The sequence below is a fragment of the Miniopterus natalensis genome, chromosome 7 (assembly GCF_054644295.1).
Source record: "Miniopterus natalensis isolate mMinNat1 chromosome 7, mMinNat1.hap1, whole genome shotgun sequence".
In the NCBI taxonomy this organism is placed as follows: Eukaryota; Metazoa; Chordata; class Mammalia; order Chiroptera; family Miniopteridae; genus Miniopterus; species Miniopterus natalensis.
This window is the reverse complement of record NC_142087.1, coordinates 25,261,361-25,285,092: the sequence shown is the minus strand read 5'-3', so window position 1 is coordinate 25,285,092 and position 23,732 is coordinate 25,261,361. Positions and strand designations below refer to the sequence as shown.

At 42.3% G+C, this 23,732-nt stretch overlaps 1 protein-coding gene across 1 annotated transcript in view; it reads left to right on the top strand.

Moving 5' to 3' along the window:
* KIF16B (kinesin family member 16B) overlaps positions 1-23,732 on the top strand; it is a 197,053-nt gene that overhangs the window by 149,836 nt on the left and 23,485 nt on the right. The window contains exons 24-25 of the mRNA XM_087818884.1: positions 4,284-4,373; positions 20,301-20,384. Of these exons, the coding sequence (XP_087675010.1) occupies positions 4,284-4,373; positions 20,301-20,384 (174 nt within the window). The remainder of the gene's footprint in view (positions 1-4,283; positions 4,374-20,300; positions 20,385-23,732) is intronic.

Genomic DNA, 23,732 nt, shown 5'->3' with positions numbered 1-23,732 from the left:
CAGATTTTTCCAAGTTTCTGTAAAATATCAGAAAACACAGGCACCCTAGGCTGGGCCGACCCCCCGGGCCGCAGCACTGGCCAGAGCGGAGCAGCGGTGGCCCCTTGGCCTCAGGCTTGAGCCTCCTTTGCTCTGCCACTCACCTCAGAGCTCCCTGTCTCCGAGGCAGTCATCTGCTAGAGGGGTGGCTTCTAGTTTCCCACAAAGTCCAAAGCACTTTACAGAAGGGCTCATAAACCAAACGAAGTCTCTGATCACGCAGTTTCCTCATCAGTTTAAACTCACACAGAGAAGCCGGGGGAGGGAGGGGCGGTGGGCAGAGCTCACTGCCTGACCCAGGGACACACCATGCTCTCCTGTCTTCTCCCTGCCACCTGCCTTGGCCTTTCCTGTTGTGCTTTCCAGGATGGAGTGTAAAAAAGTTTTTTTTTAATCATTACACGAGGATATTTTTTCCATTGCTTTTCAGAGAGAGTGGGAAGGAGAGAGAGACGGACATCGATGTGAGAGAGACACACTGATTGGTTGCCTCCTGCATGCACCCCGACCTGGGGCCTGTGATGGAGCCTGCAACCGAGGTATGTGCCCTTGGCTGGAATCGAACCTGGGACCCTTCAGTCTGCAGGCAACGCTGTAACCACTGAGCTAAACTGGCTAGGGCCAGAACAGAGTTTTGAGCAAAGAGCCTTTGTAGACACAGGGTGCCTGGAGCAACTCACACTTGCTCTGTAGGAGAGTGGCTGGCTGGTGGCCCGCTGAGCAGCTCTGGTTCTCACGTGCATTTCTTGTGTAGAGCATGTGTCGGGCCAGCATGGGACCAGGCCAGTTGTCACTGCGCATAGTCAATTTAGAGTTGGCATAATGTCAGCCCAGAGTGGGCATGATCACGACTTAGCCCTGTCTGTTTCTAAGGAGCATTCTGGTCGGTTCTGTCCTGTTTGTTCTAAGTTTGGCATATTTATATTTATTTCAGTGTCTTACCGGTTATAGGCCCGTATTTAGCACATCTTACGGATCCTGTTGGGTCTCACAAGCTGCTGGCTTACTCGGTATCTTACACATTCTGTGGGATTCGCCCCATTGCATTAGCTTCCAGCTCACCCATGGGCTGCGCTTAGCCTTTTTCACGCTCTCACCCATCCTCCGTCACAGGGCGCGGACACCCGCTGTGCCCCTGTCCTCTTACAGGCACGGGCCTCCTGGGGTTTTCTTCCTGAAGGCAGCTGGGTTTGCAGCATCTCTTCAAGGGTGGACACTAGCATCTGTCAAACAAATCTAAGTCTTCTGAGCCACACTGGATTCATTACTTACTCATTTTAATGGACCTTCTACATATACTGATTTCTGCACATTTTAGAAGTTGAGGCCATATTTTAGTTTTGTCCTAAAGGTGGTGGCTGCTTCCAAATCCTTGCCTGTTCTCAGCATTTGCTGTCATTTTTGCGAATGTTTTAACTTATCTTAAATTCTGGCCGCGTCACAGGCACTCTGTAAATTGGGGCGATGGCTGAGGCTTTGACCCACCTGGGGAATCTGATGGCTGATAGACCTGCCAGGAAGCATGAAGGGAAAAGCCCAGAAAACTTGCAGTTTGGGAGTTAAAACAATCACACCTACAGCCAGAGAAATCTCTACTTATTTGGCAGGACAGAAACGAGAGCCACCCCAGCCTGTTAGATAAGCGGTGCACTAATACACCTTTTAGGAATCCTCCCGACTTGATGGGGCGGAATGTTCAGAAGGATCTGTGAGTTGGCGTCGGAGTCCCTGCTTATTAGAACCCTGATAGATTGTCTCCCTGCACGTGTTTTAGCGTAGCCCGGGTAGACGAAAGGTTGCATGGGGTGTGGTCCATCTAGACTCAAGTATTCAGTTTGTGTATTATTTTTAAACATAAATAACAAGTGAAGGAAATAACATTGGGATTTGGAGAATCATACTTTTATTCATGTTTTGTTGTGTGTTTTTTAAGTGCCCCTCCCATCTCTTTGAGAACTTTGTCTTTCACTGAAAAAAATTAAGGAAAAAAGCATTCCTTTTCCCTGTTTTCACCAGAGCAGCTACTGTCTTTTATTACTGTCACATGAGCGTGTGTTTATCGTCGCAGAGTAATTCCCGCACGTGTGAGAAATGAGGAAGAAAGGAGATTGAGTCGCAAGCACAGAAGACTCAATTGTTACCTTGTGGCCGTACCTCCAATTGCCACTTCAGTCTCTTTTCTTCTATAAGAGTATATTAATATTTTTCTTAATTTCAGAATTTTGGCAGTTTTACATCTCTTCCTAGAATAAATTTCTTTTAAAATAACCCACAAAATGGTTTGACTCCCCTTTTTGCAACTGCCGTCCGTGGATGCCCTTGCCTTTCCCTGGTGCAGAATCAAAGGCCTCTTTTTAGGAACGTGACACGGTGCCAAGAGCTACCGTTTACTGAGCAGCCAAGCACTCTGCTAGTTGCGGCCCATTTTTTTAGTTCACCTGTGGGTTGTCATTGCTTACGCATCACAGAGAACGTCATTTGGAAGGCTTTCCAAGCGCCTGTGACCCTGCCGAGTTAAAATTGCATCCGTTTCATGTCAGGGGGCCCGCCTTCCCCGGCAGGGGTGCTGGCGGGGGTGCTCCTCAAGGGGCAGCAGGCGGGAGAGAGCGCCAACAGCGCAGGCTGCCTGATTTGGGGGCAGGTCCTGATGGGGACCCACCAGAAGGCCTAGGCAGCTGGTGGGTTTGAGGCGCTGATCGCCCAGGGGCGGGAAGGCTGACCGGGCACCCGGCCGGGGCCTGGAGGTGAGCTAGGCCGGGGGGGTTCAGGGCAGGCACCAAAGACAGGCGGCAGGTTCAGCACACGCAGGGCGAGCGCGCCTGCTGCAAACCCAGAGTCGCCGGTGTCGCCTGTCCGCAGAGAGGCCTGGTGGCCTCAGAGGTTGAGCAGAGCCAGGGGTAACCGAATGGCAGCCTGCGATATCTAGGGGACATTAATGGGGCGTTGGCTTCTTTTACCACTTCCCGTGGGGTTCCACGTGCAACAGTTTTCTGAAGAAATTTTAAGTGAATATAATGCATTAATGAATGTTGCTAAACGGATTTAAACATTTGGAAACTATTTCCTGTTTCCTCAAACACGTTCATAGTTATGTTGCTCCGTAAGATTCTATTTTGGAAAAATCTGACAAAACTTGTTTTGGTATATACTCGGTCGATTTTAGACCATTTCCTCCCAAGTATTGCTAAATACAAGGAAATTTATTTTTGTATGCTTGATATAGCCCCTTCAAATGTTGTTAAAAATAAATGTTGTTGCGCTGGCTGGGTGGCTCAGTTGGTTCGAGCATCGCCCCATACACCAAAAGGTTGCAGGTTTGATCCCCAGTTGGGGCACGTATGGAGGCAACCAATTGATGTTTCTCTCCCCCCCCTTCCTTCTTCCGTCTCTCTAAAAAAATCAATAAATATATCCTCTGGTGAAGATTAAAAAAACATTAAATATAAATAAATGTTGTTGAAGGGAACTCTGTAAGTAACTGTTTAAATTGGAGCCAGAATATTTTTCTTTGTATAAAAACTGTTATTTCCTCCTTACACAGATAGATATACACAGCAAATATATACCGAGGACAGATCTTAAAATCGGCAATCCTTAAACCAGCAGAATATGTATATAACATAAGTCTGTGGAAAGCACTCAATTAAGAATTGTTTATAAGTAAATGCAGTTCATCTTTGGCTGTGTTTATGGTGTTTAAGTTGTGCTTGATCATTTTATGGCCCAGAAAAGATGGGTTTGTGTCAGCAGAACCATTCAGTGAGAGAGAAGTAATGAATTTGCTCTTCAATGATATGTAGTAACGATGCCCTACAGTCTCAACATCGAAGGAAATAATTGAGTGTTTTGATCTGATTTATCTGTCACAGCGATCCTCTGTCTCTGTTCTCTGCATCCACTGCTCATCCCTTGCCCAGTTTTAATCTAGGGCAAAACAGGCCTTTACTACATACTTTCCCTTTATGTATAGTTTTTCCAAACCTCATATGCGCTGTTTCTCCAGCTCTAGGTATGAGGTGTCTCTGTTATAGAGAAGAGATTGACCGTGTCCTGTGGAGAGAGGACACCTGTGGTTGCCTTGCCCTCCATCTTCATTCTTCATCATCATTGTCTTCATCTAGGTTACAGCTGGAGAAATTTGACATGCTAATCACTTTCTGATAATTCGTAAATCGTTTAAAACAATTTTTTTAGTGACTTTCCTCTAATTAATGCTGATTTATTTTGATTTTCCTGGTTAATAGATTACTGTCCTCGATGAGACATGGACTGTCTTCAGGCGTTATAGTCGTTTCCGAGAAATGCATAAAACATTGAAGTTAAAGTATGCAGAGGTGAGTTCTGAAGTTATTATCTCCAATTAAGAACATTGATTTTATAGAGTAAATGAGCTGATTGCATTATCAGTGTCCCGCCTTTAGACATTAGCTTATGTGTCACCAAGTTTTATTTCAGTTACTCATCTGTCAAAGATAGCTTTTTAATTTTTCTCCTTTGTTTCCTTTCTGTTCTACAGTTTAAACATTTTCTGAATATAAAATTTTGCAAGTGATAGTAAAGTGACAGTAAATGAACTATTTTCCATAAATTTTATGATCAATTTTAAATAAATATTTTAATCAGTTTATAGCTTCTCAACTGTTAGTGACACCTATTAAAATGAAATATTAATAAATTCCTTGGTATAGATTTACCCCTTTTTCCTCTTAAAAAAAAGACTACATTAATGTTTAGACTTCTTAATGAAAAGTAAAGTCATAGAAATTAATTTGCCCTCAGACAGGGACGGGGAGCTAGGTAGTAGATTCAGCATGCATTAGACCAGATAGCCAGGGTGAGACAGTAGTAATTTTGGGGGGGCAAAGATTAGTTTTAAAATACTTTTAAACAAAGAAAGTCATTCTTAAAATTAATGCATATCTTCTAAGTGAATGTATTATTATTATTACTTATTTTTTTACTTCCACTAAACGAAACCTTGTAAGGCACAGCTCTTTGGGAATTTGGGGTTAAACTGCCTGCAAGTCAATCAATAGTCACTGCCTAGGTAGGCCGCTTTTCCTAAGGATTTCCGTGACATTCCCATGCCTTCCACTCTTTCTTATAAGATACACAGTATAAAGAGAAATACCTTTTGGTAAGTAAAGTGGTTCCTTGATGGGTAGAAAAAGCTTGAGGCCCGGTAAAATTCAACGTCCCTGAATTCTGTTGTTGAGCTATCATATAGTATTCTACCTGAAATGGAAGAAGCTTCTGCTATGAATTCCAGTTCAGGGTTCCCATGCAGGTCCATGAATTTTATTCTTAGTGCTGTGGGAAACCACTGAAAGATCTGAGCATTGAAACTCAGCTGGAATTTTCACTCTATTCATAGATGACTTCTCATAGAAACCCTTTTCCTGAAGACAGACTCATGATCTAAATGATTACCAAGACTGAACATTGTTTTCCACGTTGAGTCCAACTTTGTGACCTCTTAATTTCTTTCTCATACAAATAAAAAATCTTGTTATGAAAGATTAGCAGAAGCTAGTATAGAATCCCAGGAAGTTTGACTCTATTTTCTATTTCTAAGCACACAATAATATACAAATAAAAATGTGGGGGGAAATATCTAAAAATGCATTAGCATCTCATTCTAGATCTAGCTAAATCTTATTTCAGAGAGAGAACAGCATTGCCCATTTAACATTTTCAAGATGAAGCTTATATGTCAAGTTGGATATCAGCTATATTTTTCTGTAAAGTTCATTTTTCTTTTGTGTAGCCTGACTTCACATAGTCTTACTTGCTAAGTGTTTATTGGCAGTTGAGATCAATAATGTGTTTATTAGGTACTCACCATTGCTGGCTCTATAGATAATGTTAATCTTCTTGAGGTAAGCAACTACCTTGAAGTAGCCTTTTTGGGCTGATAACATCCTAGAAATCACTGAACTTGTTAAGGACATACCTTCTTCAGAAAGCAGAGGGTTCATATAGAAGGGTGCTGGAAAGTTCCTCTTGTGGATGACTGTTTCCTAGCCAAGGGGAACGTGTTTTACTTACCTCGCTGCTTTTCCAAATTGGGCTCAGTACTTCTGTGGGAGTAGAAAACAGAGAACTCTTGCTCTCTTAATTTCAAGGGTAACAAAATGGCTAATGTTCATTTTTTTCATGATACATATTAAAATTACCTACTCATAAAATTGCTAGTCCAGAAAAAATATTGAAAAAACACATATGAGTATAAAATATATGGAGTTTGTAATATACTTACCAAGAAAGAGAATCTTTGTTCACCTTCAGTTCTGGTTATAACTTATAATCTTTTGGAACTTAGTCTAAAATTATACCTATTCATTCACATTTCCTTCTGGAATTTTAGTCATGTTCTCTTGGGGGATTGATATTCCTTCTATGGAGATTTTTTTTTTTTCTTTCAATATTTTTTTTTTTTCAGATAAGTTACATGTTTATGATAAAAGATTGAAAAATTTCAAAGACATGTGCATAGAATGTGAAAGTTTCTTTTAATCTAACCCTCAGGGGTAACCATTTGTAGTGCCCTCAGAAGGTCTTCCTGGGTCCAACTAGGCATTCAGTCTTCCAGGACTCCCACAGGCCATACTTGGTGGCGTCGAGAGACCAGGAAGGATGTGAGACAGGGCCCCCTGCTCCCCAGCAGTGCCTGCGAGCAGCCTGCTCGGTGCCTGCAGCTGTCCACTGCTGTTCTGCTTGCCCCCTACCCCCCCACCGTGTACGTGGGCTGAGCTCTCACCAGATGTACTGCATTCTTCAAGATTTTTAAAGCTATCCTTTTATATTTATGTATTCATTTTCTTTAATTTTAGCAGTTTCTTCTGGATTCTAAGTAGCTTTCCCTTTAGTTCTGAATTAATTTGTCTTCTTGATACACTGACAAGTATTGTGCAAAAGAATCGGTCCTCTGTCTTTTTTCTCTGTTCCCCTTCAATGAGCTTGTATGGAATCTTAATCAAATCAAACCCTGTGTTTTCAAATCCCAGGTCTGTAAAATGATAATACCACAGCTAGTTTGTAAAACTTGGGAGAGGCTCAGATAAAGTATGTTACTGAGAGCACTATGAAGTCTTACACAGCATCTGCTAGAGAGGGTGTCTTTGAAATTTTCTCCTGCAGACCATTTCCACAGTACTCTGTCTATATGAAACTATGTAATTTTTTACTGTATTAAAATCAGTATAATCCTTTTAAATATCAGTAAAGGTACATGCTCTGCTATAAAGCCTAAGTGTCTTCTTCTCTTGATAGAAGAGGCAGAGTTTCTACTTATTATGTTCAGTGCCCATGAAATCTGGATCATAGAGAGTCTGTAAACCCAAAAACATTGCTCATCAAGAAGCTGAAAAGAAACACTTTTAAAACCACATCCCCTTCAAGCACTGGAATGAACAGTGAAGACCTAGTGCCCCCTCTCCCCTGCCCCCCTTTTGAGTGAGTGTCGAGTAGGCTGTGAACGTGTTTAACAAAGTCGGAGGACCTGGGGCGGGAAGGTCAGAGGGGCACTGAGAGGTTCCGAGATGCCAGCCTCTGCCTGATTTTTAGAGGACTCTGAGTGCATTTAACAAGGAGGCCTCCCTTCTGAGTGCCGGGGCCCAACAGGCACCCCCTCCCGGAGCATCGCCTCACGGGGGAAGCAGCACAGCGCCGGAATCGTCGTTGGGGGCCCTTTGTAACCTTGGCTGAGCATGAGCCCGAAGCACGTGTGCGCTGGTCCTTCTGGAGTCAAGAGGATGAGCCGTGCAAGCGGGATATTTTGTACAGTAAAACATGCAAACAAAATAAATGCTAAGGGAACTTTAGTGGCCTTGTGTGGTGAGAGCATAAGCTAGTGGAACAGGCCGTGTTGCCTCTGCATCGCGACTCAGCTATGATGTCATGAGAGTCCCCGAGTTTCAAACAGGATCAGCCTCCATCAGCCGCATCCCTAGGGGGCTTCTTCCTGCAGGGCTGAGGGGAAACATCTTCAAAGCCTTTAAGTAAAACATGAAAGACTGCTGTGCGAGAGCAACTCTTCTGTCTCCCATCTGGCAGTGCCTGGGTGCCCAGTAAATACCAGTGAGCCGAAGGAAATGGTTAGGCGAGAGGTTATGTAATTTGTATATGAGACTTTCAGTTTGTGCTGACAGAACCATCTCTCGTCTTCTTTATTTTCCAAGTAATTTCCCCAAAGCAGCACCCGGAAAAGGGGAAGAAAAGAAACTGGCCACTGGCCTTGTATTTGTCTTGGACAGCTACTTACCATCCATCACTGAAATGCGTTTGAAACAGTTCTGTAAACAGCATTCCAAATTTAATATAAAAATTGCAAATCTCCTCACCACCCAAATTATAACGCTACCAACCATAGCCACAGGGAGCATCCAGTAAGCTTCAGATAAATTTAGCTGCATCGAGCCCTCGGCCTGCTTGAATTTTTAAATAGCAAACAGCTATGTAGGCAAGAATAGATTGCCGCCAGCTTCCTGACCTGGTTCCTTATCAGAGGCCGAGCTATCTCACTGTCTGATTTCTGCCTCACCGTTCTCTCCACTTGACAGATAAACAGTATGTAAATCACTGTTTTCAAGGGTGGATGAGGGATTGCAGAATGCATCAGAATTCGCTGGGCAGCTTTTCCAAGATATGTGGATCCAGGCTCTCAACTAGGAAATTCTGACTTAGTACATCTGATGTGGGGCCTGAGAATGTGGGGCTAGGGAAAAAGCTTCCTGGACCACTGGTTGAGACACTGCCTGTCGTTTCTTTTGCACCCACCTTGGGAGCATCAGTCGATTTTTCATTATTATGTGTCACCAAACCTAGAAGGTGATTTCCAGTGACAAATAATCTTGTCAGAATTAATGACAGGCTAGTTTAAACCTAGGCAATGAAAACACTTTGATTGTCTCTTTGATCACCAAAGACTGTGAAACGGACTGTGTCAGGCTTCCCTCTGCGCCAGCGAGGGGACTTCAGTAGCAGTGGTCTGGGGCCATCTGTGTGCTATGATATGGACGTACTTAGATAGGCAGCCCAGGCTTTCCTTTTAGAAATGAGAAATCATATACGCAGAGGGAGTTTTATTCAAAACTCATTGAGACTTGGGCATAGACAAGGTTCATGTCTCTTGATTCCTGGTCCTTTCTTGTCCTGAGTCTCCCTCTTTAGGGCTTCATTCGGGGAAGGTGAGTTTTCAGAGTGCTCCACATGAGACCAAAGAGGGGAAAATACAGTCCCTGTAAAAATCTGCTGAATAGCTAGACCCCATGGACGGTACCTAGACATGGGGTTCCTTGTTTTGAATGTTGTGACAATGACAGGTCCCTGTGAGGTCTCAGTCCCTGAAAGAGATGGTTAACATCACCGTAAGAGATGGGAAATGCAAGCATCTGAATTAGTTCAACTGCATAATTATTCTTTAAAAATGCAATGTTAATTCTCAGAGATCTAAAATGTCACTTCCAAAAACTGTTGCGACATATATGAAAGGCCTGTAATCTGTCTTCACTGGCTCGTGCCTAGATAAAATCAACACTGGCTTTGGGAGGAGTGAGGTTTTATGTGGAGAAGTTACTACCTGTATACCAAATATAAGGAAGTCAGTGCAGCCCTAACTGCATTTCCAACTGTGGTTTTATACCTGGGATGACTCCAAGTTCTAGCACTTCAGTGGCATCAGGACAGTAGCTTCCATCCCTGGTGTGTCCTGGCTGTAACTGTTGGCTGCTCTGCATGGACCACCAGCAAAGAATTCTGCCTCCTTCATTGAGCAGAATCATGAGAGCCTAAAGCTCTAGGCTAGGCACACAGCAGGTGCTCATAGTGTGTGGTACACTCGGGTTACCGTGTCAGAGGTATAAAGGTAGCCCGTTGCTCCTTTAATAACCCACCCAGGTTGTCCCGAAGAGTTGCTGCTTCGCGCCTCTAACAAATCAAACTTGGAGGCGAATTGCTTATTTGTGAGTGTATTTCTCGGTGACAGCTGTTCTTATAAGGCCTTGGGAGCTGCTATTAATTTTGAGTAGTCAGAAATGCTTCCATCTCGTCAGCTGTGAGAATTACAGCATCCCTTTGATGAATTTTTATTATTTGCATTTCTCAAAAGCTGGAGTGGCTGGAATTTATAGCCACAAACCTGCAGGGTGTGGGTGTTCCAGCGCTGCTGGTTATCATGTAGGTTCACCTACTTGCAAAAGACAGGTTAGAGCAGGTTTATTATCAACTTAAAAATTAGAGGCTTGCTGGTCGAACACTCAAAGTAAAGTTAACAAATTGGGTTTTTGACCAGGCAGAGTGCCATATAGGATTATTCCTTCTAATCTTTAAAAACGGGGTACCAGTTAGGTGGTCAAGTATGACATGAGTAAAGCAAATGCCTAGTGAATGAGGAATGCCAGGGAAGTACACTTTTATCAGGTGGTAACAGAAGTCAAATGTTTTTATTAGTAAAGCTTTGTTAGTTGTTCTCGGTTTTCTTTCGGTGATTTATAATCCAGTTTTAGCTGTTTAATTGTTAGACAAGCATAAAAGATAGGCAAGGCTTTTTATTGCTCATTTTAATTTCTTTTCTATATTAGAGCTGTCATTATTTATATCCAAAGGAATAACTTGCCACTTATCAAAACCTGTGCTATCTGTCACCTCTGAGACCACCTGGACTTTATATGGGGTCTGTCTAGCCTTAAAAGTAAAGTTGGCCGAGAGAGAAAGGCTTCTAATAGGAGCAAACATTTCCATTACATTTAGTTTATCTTTGCGACAGCAACAGACTGACTGACCTATCTTATAATGCAATAAGCATTGTAGTCAGGATTTGAATGTGATGGTTCTTAAAAGATAATTGACTGCATAGTTCACTGGGACCAGGAAAGGAAAAACCAGCTCGTAGATGGAGACTTCACCCTGAGAGCATTAAGATCGTTAAGACACATTGCAAAGCAACAGGGGATGCTGACTACATTTCTAATATGCACGCAGCCTGCGAGCTTGATGGACGAGTGGATGGGTACTCAATGTTTCATTTTCCCAAAACCGAGACTCACAGATGATTCTGTAAAATGCCTGTGTTCGTTATAAGAGGCTACTAATTCTCTTATCCGACTCTGGATGATTTTTCACACAGCTCTATTATCAGCTCAAAAATTAGAGGCTTGCTGGTCGAACACTCAAAGTCAAGTTAATAAATTGGGTTTTTAGACTTCACAGGCAAAGTCAAGTTAATAAATTGGGTTTTTAGACTTCACAGGCACCGAAAAAGAGGAAGACAAATTTCACTGGAAATCAGTAGCCCCCAAATTATTATGTTTTCCTAATGGCTTTTCTTTCAGTTCTTTGGTCTTTAGAATGTGTTTTATTTACTGATTTGCAGAACAAGCTTGTCATTATGTTTCTTTTCGGCCAAAAAGAAAGTGCTCTCTTAATACTTGTTTGTTGCCTGTGTTTTACTCTGCATAATCAAATTTCATAATTATACAAAGTAGACCACAGGGCTCTTCTTAAATTTTCTTCCAGTGTTCTCCAGGCCTCTCGTGTCTCCCACAAATACCCAATTTATTTGACCCGAGCCATCATTTTTAATTTTAATGTACAATTTTCCCATAAGAGCTCAAACATCTTTGCATCATTTCCCACTCCTGCTGTAAAGGTAATGGCTATAGAAGGAAAATAGATCATTTTAAGGTTTTCTCATGTGTGCTGCATTCCTATTTGTGTCTCTCCTTTTTCTACTCCACAATCTCTTAAAAGTTAATATTTTATCGCTATGTTGGGTTCTATTTTCCCTCTACCCATCGTTACCTTGCTTCAAATAAGAATGCTGTGAAGATTTTCCGGGATGTAAGGTGCATTCCTCAAAAGCAGTATGGCCACGATAATTGGTGAAATACCTCCACGGTCGCTAAAGTGCCCGCTTCTGACTCGAGATGGAGAGATTTGAATCACCAGCACCTCAGTTATAGAATTTCAGAGCTGAAAGGGAACTTAAACGTCTTAGTTCAGCTCCTTCATTTTAACAGATGATAGGACTGGAAACTAGAGAGGTTTTGCTCACTGTTCAAGATTATACAACCGTCTCGCTGCTGAGCTGAGCCTTGAAATGTGATTGCCCCAGCCCCAGGTTATTAAAATGAAAAGACATTGTATTAATTATACTGTTTCATTAGATCTTTAAAAAGAATAATCACTTTTTATTGTTTCTGTAAAAACGATGCATGCTTATTTATAAAACTTACACATAATCTGAGAAGAAAACAATAGATTATCCAAAATAATTCTTTAAATACAATCAGTGTTACCATTTAATGGGCATTATTTTAAGTTCTTAAGTGATTAGGCACAGATAAAAGCATAGATATATAGACTGATAAAAAATTAAAATAAGGAAAAGAAGACTAGGAAGAATGTAATAGCTTTATAGCAGTGTGTTCATTCTAGATACACCTTTGTAAATTACAAACATTAAATTTAATTTTACTTGAATGTCACAGAAGTGAAAGAAAATACAGTAAAATTGAAGAAATTGCTGAACTTCAAATTAAATGTTTCTTCTCCACAATCTGTATTAAGATCTCTAAAATATATGACTTTAAGATAAAAGATTACAAAACCATTAATATGTTAGTTGCTGGTTTTCAGTGTTTTCATTTTATAAATGATCAATTGTGTTTTCCTTTTATAAATGATCAGTTGACTCTCCTAACAGAGAAAACATTAGCATACCTTATATACTCCCATCTCCCTCATTTAAAAAATTATATTATTATTTTATATTATTATTTTTACATTGTCAAGATATAGAACATTCACACTTCTAGATATAAATTAGACATCATTGCATTTTAATTGAGGGTTTAAGTAGAGGCAGTATTTCCTTTACTGTGGTTTCCTCTTCCCGAGATCTTTATATTGTAGTGTCTCTTGGTTGGTTTTGGTCATCCACATTTTACGGCTCCAGCTTGGGCTATGCTCGCCAAGCTGTGATTATCTGTCTTCGCCTGTCTGCCCCTCCAATTTTGGGATAGCAGTTTGCCCCGTGACCTCAATTCTCTGACGGATCTAGGCAGAGTTGTTGATTTTTTTGTTGGTTCAGCTTTTTTTCCTCTTTTTTGTCCTGAAGACAGGAGTGATGGCTTCTTAGCTCTTCATGTATCAGACCAGACACCAGAAGTTCTGTTTGAATAGTGTTAGATTTACAGGGGGAAAAAAGTGAAGTTAGCTCAGGGAGTTTTCATATTCCCCATACACAGTCTCCTATTATTAGCAACTTAGTCATTGTGTACATTTGTCACAATGATTGCTACATCATTGTGAACCGATATTGAAACATTATTAGTAATTAAAGCATATTTTTTAGGTTTCCATAGTTTGTACCTAATGCCCGTCATGCCAGGATCGCACCCAGGACACCACATTGCGTTCAGTCATTGTGTCTCCTTAGGGACAGCTCCTCCTGCTTTCCTTGTTTTTGATGGCTCTGACAGTTTTGAGGAGTGCTGGTCAGGTGTTTTAGAGGATGTCTCCGACTGGGATTTGTCTGTTATTTTCCTCACGATTGGATTAGAGTTACGGGTTTCGGGGAGGAATGCCGCAGAGGTAAATGAAGTGCCATTGTCATCACATCACGTAAAGATACAAGCACTGTCAGTTTGACTTTCCACTGTGCGTTCTCACCTTGGTCACCCGGCTCAGCTTTCTCCACTGGAAATGTTCCTGATTTTCCCTCTTTCTCTACTGTGTTCTTTGGAGGAAGTTACTGTGCACAGCACACTCTTTAGTAATGGGGAGACACGCTCTACCTCCTCCAGGGCGAAGTGTCTCCATAAATATTTTGAAATTCTTCTGCATGGGATGCTTGTCAGTTCTTTCCCATTTCTTGACTTATTCAATTGTTTATCCAAATCATTATTTTTTGAGTTATAAGCCAAATTATTATTTTTTATTTTGTTTTTCAAATTATTACAGCGTGGCCATTAGGAGTTCTTTCGGTTGTCAGATGTGTTCCTTCCAGCACTCCCATCAGTGGACTTTTGGTTTTGCGCACTTTTTACTTCTGGGGCCACAGATGCTTCGGGCTTATTTTATATGTTCCCCGCCCCAGTCCTAGAATCGGCCGTTTATTTCTCTAGGAGCTCACTTGCTTTCCTACCCTGTTCACCCGCGTACTCTCTTCTTTCAACCTGTGTATCACTTTCCTCTTCTGGCTCTTTTTCAGAGTTGTTTTCTGTGGTTCCTGTAAGAGTCTGAATCATTTCTTATCTGAATTCTTTCCTGCTGTCTTGGACTAATCCTTGGGCTGTATGTTCTTTTTCTGCCTCTTGCTTATGTTTCATCCAGCTCTCCTCACACCACCCTTTTTATTCAAGTTCCAGTTTGGGTTGCTTCCAGTTACCCTTCATCTTTAAGTGAAGTGGACTCATTGTTGGGAGAAGACACCGGTGTGTCATGGGGCCGGCGAGAGGACAGATGCCGGGGAGGAGACGGGCTGCAAGCTGCTACCTGCCTACACTTTTGCCAGGAATATTTCTGAATTTTCTCCCACCAATTTTTTCCTTCATTTTGAGACAAATCCTTTCCTATTTTTTGGTGGTCAGAAGGGCTGTAGGACCACTGGCTATGGCCATAAGGCCAAATACTTGCCCTCTGGCCTTTTCTCCCTTGGACACTGTGAGCTTCTCTGGGTTCTTCCTCCCACAGCCCCCTCCCGCCTTTCTCTTGGCAGCAGATGTCCCCTACATCGTCCTTGTCGCCAGATTTCATCCCTTTAATTACCGCTTAGTGGAAGGCATGAGAGTTTACATGCTGAACTTGGGGGACAGCTCACGTGCCGCAGTTGGAGGTGCGGAGAGGGGGCCCCCGGAAGCCCTGCTCCCCACCCCCTCCCCACAGCGCTATACCTGGGTGCTGCCTGGCCTGGGATGTGGGGGCAGAAGTTTCCCAGTTTGGAGACAGTGTTTCCTTTACTTTGCATCTCTTTTGTTGTTTTGGGGCTTTTGAAGGAGATGAAGGGAGCAAAGAAAGTTCCACCTTCTTTAGCTAGAGCCGGTCCATCAAACTTGACGTTATATGGAAAGATTATTCGGTTGCAGTCACACTGTTCACCATGCTTCTCTCTCTCCAAGTTATGAGGGGAGAAAGGGCGCTTGCTCTTTATGAAAATGAAATCTCATGGAAGGAAAGAAAATTATTTTTCTCTCATTACTGAATCCCAAGTATCTTGGTAACTTTTACGTGAATCAGAAATATTTACCTGAGCCCCTTTAGAATGTACTTCTTGTGAGGAATATAGAACTCCAGGAACTTTCATTTTTAGAAATGTAGGACACACTGTTTCCTTTGTCAGAGGTTACAAAGGAAATCAAAGAGGGGTCTCTTCTCCACCTACAGATTGCAATTTACTGTTCCTGGCAGTGCCTCTCATGGAAATCAAATCTAGAACATCTGCTAGACTGAAAAATGAGGGTGTAAAAATGAAAATTTGTAAATAGAAAGCACTTGAGGAGAAATGAAAATACCCAGGCAATATGCTTGATTTTTACATTTCTGTTTACCCTGAGAAAGCAACCAAGCGAATGAACAAAAGATGCTGATGTATGTAGGCCGTGAGCGGAGGGCCAGGGACTGTTGTGAATCACCGTCTCTGTGAGCCTCTTGTATTCTTGACTTGTGGGAAATATTACTTTTCAGACAGCAACACTTTAAGCAAAAATGGAAGAGATTTTTAAAAATTTTGACTCTCCAGGCACATTATTTGTCCTGACCAGTGGTTCTTCCGACCTTGGTAAATTGTCCATTTTTCAAAATATTTTGACAGTTGAAATTATTTATAGTCCAGAAATGAAACTTACAGACGATTGCTTTGCTGCCTGTTTTAAAATACCTGAAGCAGTTGCTTTGCGCTTGTGGAGAGACAAGATGCAAGCCTCTTCTACATCAGGTTTCTAAACCCTCCTGAGGATTTTATAATACTACGATTTCAAGAACGGAGCAGCAGCTCCTGCCCTCTCTTCTCTAATCCAAGTAAACACTATGCTGGTCTTTTCTTTCTGGAAGATGGGCTGACTCAGATGGCTGAGTGTGACTACATGTTCTATGTCAGCAACTATTAGTCCCTAAATGTGCCACCTCCCCTGCATTCCCAACTCTAGCTATTTCAATTTCATATATATTTTTAAGTTAAGGTATTTTTAGTTTTTATTTTTGAGTGCTTTCCAAGAAATAATTCCTTTGAACAAATATTGGTTTAGATTTAACCAACTAATAATCTGTCAACTGAGAATATTTACACTTGGCAGGTAAAGCAGGTAGAAATGTATCTTTGCCCTAATGGTTCCTTAAAAATGTCAAAGTTTATACAGGGTTTAACTAGATGAAATTGCTGATATTCAACCATTTTTAACTTACAAAATTGGAAATTTCATTTTGTTCGTCCTAAGAGTTTATAGAGAGCAAGGCCTAAATAGCACTGTTAAGAGTCCCTAAGGAGGAGAAATGAAGGTAGTTTCCGTTCTATCAGAAGAAGAGAGTTGGAAAGCTGTTTCTGACATAAATGTAATGACTTTAATGGAGGCCATATATTTTTTTTTGGACTTTGCCTCGTGGCCTTGCCTTTCTACTTTGGTTTGTCCGTGTCCTACCCTCACCAATAGGACGGGCACCCAGTAGCATGCATTTCTGTCGTGGATCGCACAGGAAGCTCTGCTCCCACCTTTCTCCCCCCTCCCTGCAGTGCTCCGGCTCTGTATAAGGATATCTACCGCCATCCCTTTGTTTTATGATGAGAGGCATAAGGTGATAGGAACTAGCTAATCTTAAATGTCCCAGGACAGCCTTCTGGGAGCCCGCCTCCAGACCCACCCTGCTTCCTGTCATTCCCACTGCTGTGGCTGACCCCCGTCACTCTCCTGTCCCCTTACTGGGTGCAGGCCTCAGTGGGGTTCCACTGACAGCTCTTGTTGGAACTGTCGATCGCTGCCTAGCAACTATGCGTCATTTTTCTGGTTTCATACACTTAAGGAGCGTTTACTGTCTTTCCTCTGAATCCTAGATCCCAAGGGCTTCAGAAGGGCCTCTTCGGTACACTGCATACATCTTTTACAGCATTATTATGAAAAACCTAGAGTTCTGATTCCTCATCTGGAGTCTACCATCCTATCCATGACTTTGAACCTTTCTAAGTCACTTAAATCCGGACCTGTGTTCATCTCTAAAGACAGATGGCTGCCTATCAGAGTCCTGTGATTATATGCCTAAAAGCCGAATAAAGTTTGCCTCTTTTTTCCTAAAATCTGAACAACAGCATTACACATAATTTATAAATCCTTATTTCACAGGGTGGGTATAAATAGCATAAAATATTAGCCTCCATCTCAGGATGGAGTAGGACTGTGGACTACCAAGATATATAAATGCTTGGCCCCCACCCAGCTCAGCTCCCTGAAGTCCTCCTAGGGCACCATTTCTGATTGAGTGTGCAAGTGTGACTAGAAGTTTCCCTGACAAAAACCACATCACCTCATCAGCCACATAAGAAAATGACTAAACAACCAACTGTGAAAGCTGCTTGCCAAGCTTACAGCTTCACTGCGTTGAGTGGGAAAACATTTGTACAAGATGAAACTGAGGCTGGGTGAAGCCCCAAAGACAAGCTCTGGGTGACCTGTCTTCTCCAAGCTGCAACGCAGGGGAAGCGTGTTTTTGCCAGTGAGGCCAGGATTCCAGAAAGCTGTTTGCTCCCTGAAGCCACATCACCAGTCCAGGGGTGGGGAGAGGGTGCAAGAAAAGGTGGCACGCTGCTTTCTTATGATTACCAGATCTCTAACAAGTAATAGCAGTAGCTGAGGTCCATGTGGCATTGCTTCACTGAATCGTCACAGAACCCCAGCGAAGTTCAGTGTTACTCTCTGCACTTTTTTCAGCAGAGACTATTTGGGTGGAGAGAAAGAGAGGTAGTTGGCTGGTTATTGGTCAATCCAGGATTCACACTGGGTCTGACTTACTTCAGTACTCATGGGCTTCCACGTGACCTGTACTGGTTTTAAAGTTGAATGTCAGCAACAAAATTGGAACATGGGTGAGAAACGGATAAAGGGCTATATACACCACCCCCCCCCCCAGGACTTCTCCGCTGTGGCAGAAAGAGCCCAAAGTAAGAAGCGGCAAACGTCTGCCTGACTTCATGTCACTTTAAAAGGGGACCATAAAGTAATCAAAGAGACTTTGAACAGAGTGAAGGGGAGGATTACCCTTAATAAGAAAATGGCAGGTTACTGAATAAAAAATGGCCAAGAGTTGAACAGACACTTCCCTAAAATGACTGGCCAGACGGTCAATGAGCATGTGAAAAGATGCTCAGCATCATTAGTCCTTAGAATAAATGAATTAAAACCACAGTAGAAATCACCCCATACCCACCAGAAGTACTAAGAGGAAAAAGGCCACAGGGCCAAGTGTAGGTGAATATCTGAGCAACTGGATCCCTCAGTCACTGCTGGGGGGGAGTGTCCCTAAGTAAAACCACTTTGGAAAACCATTTGATAGTTTCAAATACAACCAGACACTTGCATACCATGTGACCCAGCATCTTTACTCCTAAGAGTATGAGCACCCTACATATGTTCATTAGAAGACTTATAGGAAAATGTGTATAGCAGCACAATTTCTAACGGCTAGAACCTGGAAACTAACCAAAAGCCCAATAACAAGAGACTAAACAGATAAACGGTGGAACGTTCCTGAAGGAATATTGTACAACCACAGGATGAGCAAGGTATCGCTACCCATGACAGCATGCGTGGAGCTCACAGACATGAGGTAGAGCGAGGCAGGCAGTTCATGCTATAGTAACTCCATTTATGTGCAGTTCAAAAATAGGAAAAACGAAACCAAGCTGTTAGAAGGCCAGTCAGCCTGTGTGGGGGGTGGGAGGGAACAATCAGAAGAGAGCATTGAGGGGTTCCTGGGGGGCTGATTTGTTCTGTTTCTCCATCTGGGTGGTGGTTACAGTGTATTGGGATGTTGAAAATTCATCAAGTTGTTCATAGGATATGTGCATTTTGCTGTATGTATATTTTACCTTAATACTAAGTTTTTGAAGTATTATATGTATAAGTGCTATTTCTTATTTTTTGACTTGTGCTGTGGCATTATAAACTTAAATCAACTAGGGGATTTGCATATGTATAAAATAAGAATTGTGTGGCATATTGTGGACCTATAGTGTGGGAGAAAGATTGTTAATTTTTCTTGATAATGCTTCATTGGACTCTCAATTTGTCTGAACCTTATAAGGTGAGGTAGGAAGGAAATGGTGAATTCCATGAACACCAGCAATTATGTCTCTTAGCATTCATTCAACTGAGGCAACACTGACTGGTCAAGTTTTCACCAGAGTGTAGAGTCTCTTTCCTTAGAGCCTAAAATGAAACTTACCTTTTTATTATGATGTTTACACCGCCAAGAAGAAAAGCATAAGGAAAAAAAGCTATGAAGTTATAAGACCAGGCTAAAACAAGTCCTGAACCTTTAATCCTTAGGAAACAAGGTGAAAGGATTTGAAGGAAGGCCTCTTTTCACAGGAGCAGTCCTCATTTGCAGTAGTAGTTGAAAAACAGGTAATGCACACAATGCTCAGGTAGCATGCAGTTTGAGTTTCCCAGTTCTCATCTTCTCAACACAAAAATAATTGAATCCTAGTGTAAGTAGGAGATGAAAAGAAGGACATGCTTATGTTTTAAAAATAAAAATTGTGAGCCCAGCCGGGCATGGCTCAGAGGTTGAGCACTGACCTAGGATCCCAGGAGGTTGAGGTTCGATTCCCCGTCAGGGCACATGCCTGGGTTTCGGGCTTGATTCCCAGTCGGAGATGTGCAGGAGGCAGCTGATCAATGACTCTCATTATTGATGTTTCTCTCTTTCTCTCTCCCTCTCCTTTCCTCTCCCTGAAATCAATAAAGATGTATTAAAAAGAAAATAAATTAAGTAAATAAAAATTGTGAAACACCATTTGGCAAAGAGCCTAATGCCTGAGACAAAAAATTGAGACTCGTGTCTGTTCTTCCTTTGAGTTCCCATCGTCCCGCCCTCTCACTTGACCACTGGGAAACCTTGCCTGATCTGTTTAGTCACACAGTCGATTGGTGGCAAAGCAAGCCAGGGCCTCCCATCTTGTCACCCCATGATAGACATTCCAAGTGATAGGTTACTAATGGCCTGGGGACCACAGGTGTGATATTAATGCATCTCTTGTAAAACGTGTATTTCAGCTCGCTACCCTTGAATTCCCTCCAAAGAAACTGTTTGGAAACAAGGATGAACGTGTGATTGCTGAGAGGCGGAGTCACTTGGAGGTAACAGAACGAAGCCTTCCTTTCCCTGGGGGTAGGAATCCTGCCCTCTGATATTGCCCAGTGGGCACTGCTCCTATTAAACGCTTACCTTGCTCTGAGCACGAAGGTGCTGCCTCATGAACGCAGAAGATGGCAGCAGTGGATTCTAAAGGGATGATACCTGTTGGTTTAAAACGTAAGCCCTCATCCCCCTGTGGTCGAGCAGAACGCTTTTCTGGTGTTTAAGGAGATGCTTTTATTTTAAGGGTTAGGAAGCAGGTTGTAGGTGAGAACAGCCTTCACTGTAGACAGATGGTATGTAATACAAGATGAGGGCATGAAGTTTGCTGCAAAAAACCTTGAATTAATTAACTGAAGATAGTGTTTCATCATTACTTTTTTAAGATAGTTGGAAGCAAAAAGACTCATACCTATTTTAGCCATGGTTAGGTTTTGTTAGATTTATTTTAACGTAGTCTTTTGAGCCAGCCACGTGTAGAACTTCGGTTCAGGACAACTTGTTTTTCTGGTGGCCTCGCTGCCGATATACATAGTGGATGGCTTTATATAGTCTGTGTTCCTTTTCAGGGTAGAGTTGCCTGCTTGCTTAGTATCTGAGCCTGTGTGCTGAGGCATGGCCACAGGCAGTCCTAGGCCGTTGGCTACTCTTGCCATTGTGAGCCCTTGAGGCAAGACAGTGCAAGGGTACAAATAGCTCACTACAATGTGTCAGCAAGCTTTCAGGGGGTCTCTTAAAGCCCCCTTTGCTACTTCTTTACAAGGAATAATATTAAGACCTACTGCAAATAAAATCGAATAAAAGAAGGCCTAAGAGAGTCTTTTCTGAATTGTAAAGTGCCACATAAAAATTAGGTATTATTCTCATTCCCGTGACAGCCAGTTTGAAACGGTTGCCCAAGGGGCCACCTAATGCAAGTGAGCCAAGGATTAGGGAAATCTTCCAGAGGCTGGAGATTCCAGTGAGAGCAAAAGGGGCGAAGTCGGGGCCATGGAGAAATTGAAGACGAGGAGATTGCAGTCCATGAGGGCATTTTAGAGGTTTGAGATCCTCAATACAGAACTGCTCTGAGGAAGAATGAGTGTCAGGGTGTGGCCATGCTTCCAGGCAGGCATTTGAGTTAAGTTACACCTTTGAAGAAGTCCTGGAACTACTGAGGCTGAACTCTGGATAGTCACTGCAGGCTTCTAAAATCATCCCATGATTTGGCATGACCCTACTGTCCAGCTGAAGGACTTGCCTTCAAGGTAAGGACTCTCATGGTGAGCCTGCTTAATCAAGTTCTCTTCGAGGTTTGATTGTATCATACAATAAATGTAAACATAACTAGTAGAACTAGTGATGATTTTCTTTACCTAGCCCTAACCTGCCTCAGTGATCTAGACTTGTCCTTAATGAAAACACAGAGAATGATCGTGTATAAAGACAAGTTTATAAACAACAGAAAGTAGACTGTTGTCCTTCGTAGCTACTCAGGGCTCTAAAGAAATTCACCTGGTACCCGGCTGTGCCACAACAGCTCGGGCGTTTTTTATGCTGTGCATCTGTGAGCATAGCTTTCCCTGACTTTTTGTCTTTCCATTTTGGCTTCTGGAGTCAGAGCAAAGTTCAGGGCAGTCTTTCCTTCCTGGTACCTCGATTGTTCTTTCAGTGTCTCCTTAATCACTGAGCCGTCAGCTGCTGATGGACAGAGTTCTATGTTAACGTCTCTACAATGGAAGGATCCCGTCTGTTGCCTGTGACTTGCTTACCTGTGGCGTTACCCCTTATAGAATGAATTCCACACACACCTCATGGAAATAGATGCTTACGTTTTAAATTAAATATATTTCATCTATTACTGATGGTTAAATCATAGAATATAATGGCTTGTTTTTTCCAAGAAGAAAGATAATTCAGCTTCGCTTTAATGGAAAATTAATCTGAAATTCTTGGGTTAATTTCCTGCAATTATCGCTACTTTTTTCTTCTTTTTTTACTCTGACACCAGAAATCACTGTTTCAGTGCATTTTATGTGAAAATTAACAAAATTATTTTCCTTGAACTTCCTAATTAATTCAATTCTTTGTACATTTATTTAATTCCTATTACATGCTAAAGACAGCACTAGGCTTTATATGGAATATAAATGGGACATTGCTTTTCCTCTAAGAACATATACGTAAATTCCTACATGAAATTATATAGAGGTAAAACTTAATACACCCACACATACAGAAAGGTGGGTGTCATCAGAACACACACTGGTGCACACGGGTACACATAGTATGCTCAAAAGGAATTACCTGGCAGTTTTTAAAGTCCAGAAATACAGCCTTATAAACCTCCTCACCTTGAGTCAGCTATAAAGCAGAGTTTTAAGCAAGCATTCAGTTGTTTTAATCTTCTTTGCTATTAAAATATGTCCAAGATTTTGACCTTGTGTTTATCACCAAAAAGTATAAAATGTTTTCACATTAAAGACACAGATAACACGTTTGCACTTACCAAGTTATAGAAATTAAATGTTAAAATAATGACTTGTAAAAATGATGGGTAGCAGCAGAAATTTCCATGAGCTATCTTGGAGATTAATTTTCTTGCCTTAGAGAGAGGAATATTAGTTATGCGTGTAGCGGTGGTGGTGCTAGCACTGTGTGGTCACAGGACTAGAACATACTGTGCCATGAAAGGCAGGAGCAAATGAGCATATGACGAGGGTAAATGAAGGAGTCCAGCCTGGGCCTCCAGACCTCTTATTGATAAACTTGCAACAGCTCCACCCCAAGTTATCAGCCAACTTTATACCTAGGGCCAGCGGTGCCAGGATCTGGCCTGTTAGTTATTGATTTGCATTTCATGCTCAAATCAAAGAATCATGCCACAGAGTCTTTAAAGGTTTCTATGTGGCCATGTCTTCCTCTCGCTGCTACCATGGCCCGCCGGAGCCGGTTCAGTGCAAGAGTGCATGTCGTGGGCACATCCTGCCATCAGGCAGTTGGAAGATCATGGCAGCCACACTCCCAGGTGTGACCCCCCTTCTGATAACCCAGACAACAGCCCAGGAGACAGAGGCTGGCAGATGAGGCTGTGGAGGTAGCAGGAAAGAATACATCAGCCTCTGCCTCATGAGTTATTTTGAGCAGAAAGGTGCTTTTTACCATATTTGAAGCCAGATCCCATTACGGTTAATTAGGTTGAATCCTAGGAAACCGCCAGTGTATGTCGAAGAGGTGGCATATTGGCAGTGTAAGTGCCAGGCATGAGCAAAATATGTCCTACAACATGTCATTTGCTCCGCCTGACTAGCTTGTGGGGTGAGTTCTGCTACCTCCATTTTATAGGTGAGGGAATTGGAGAGAGCAAAGAA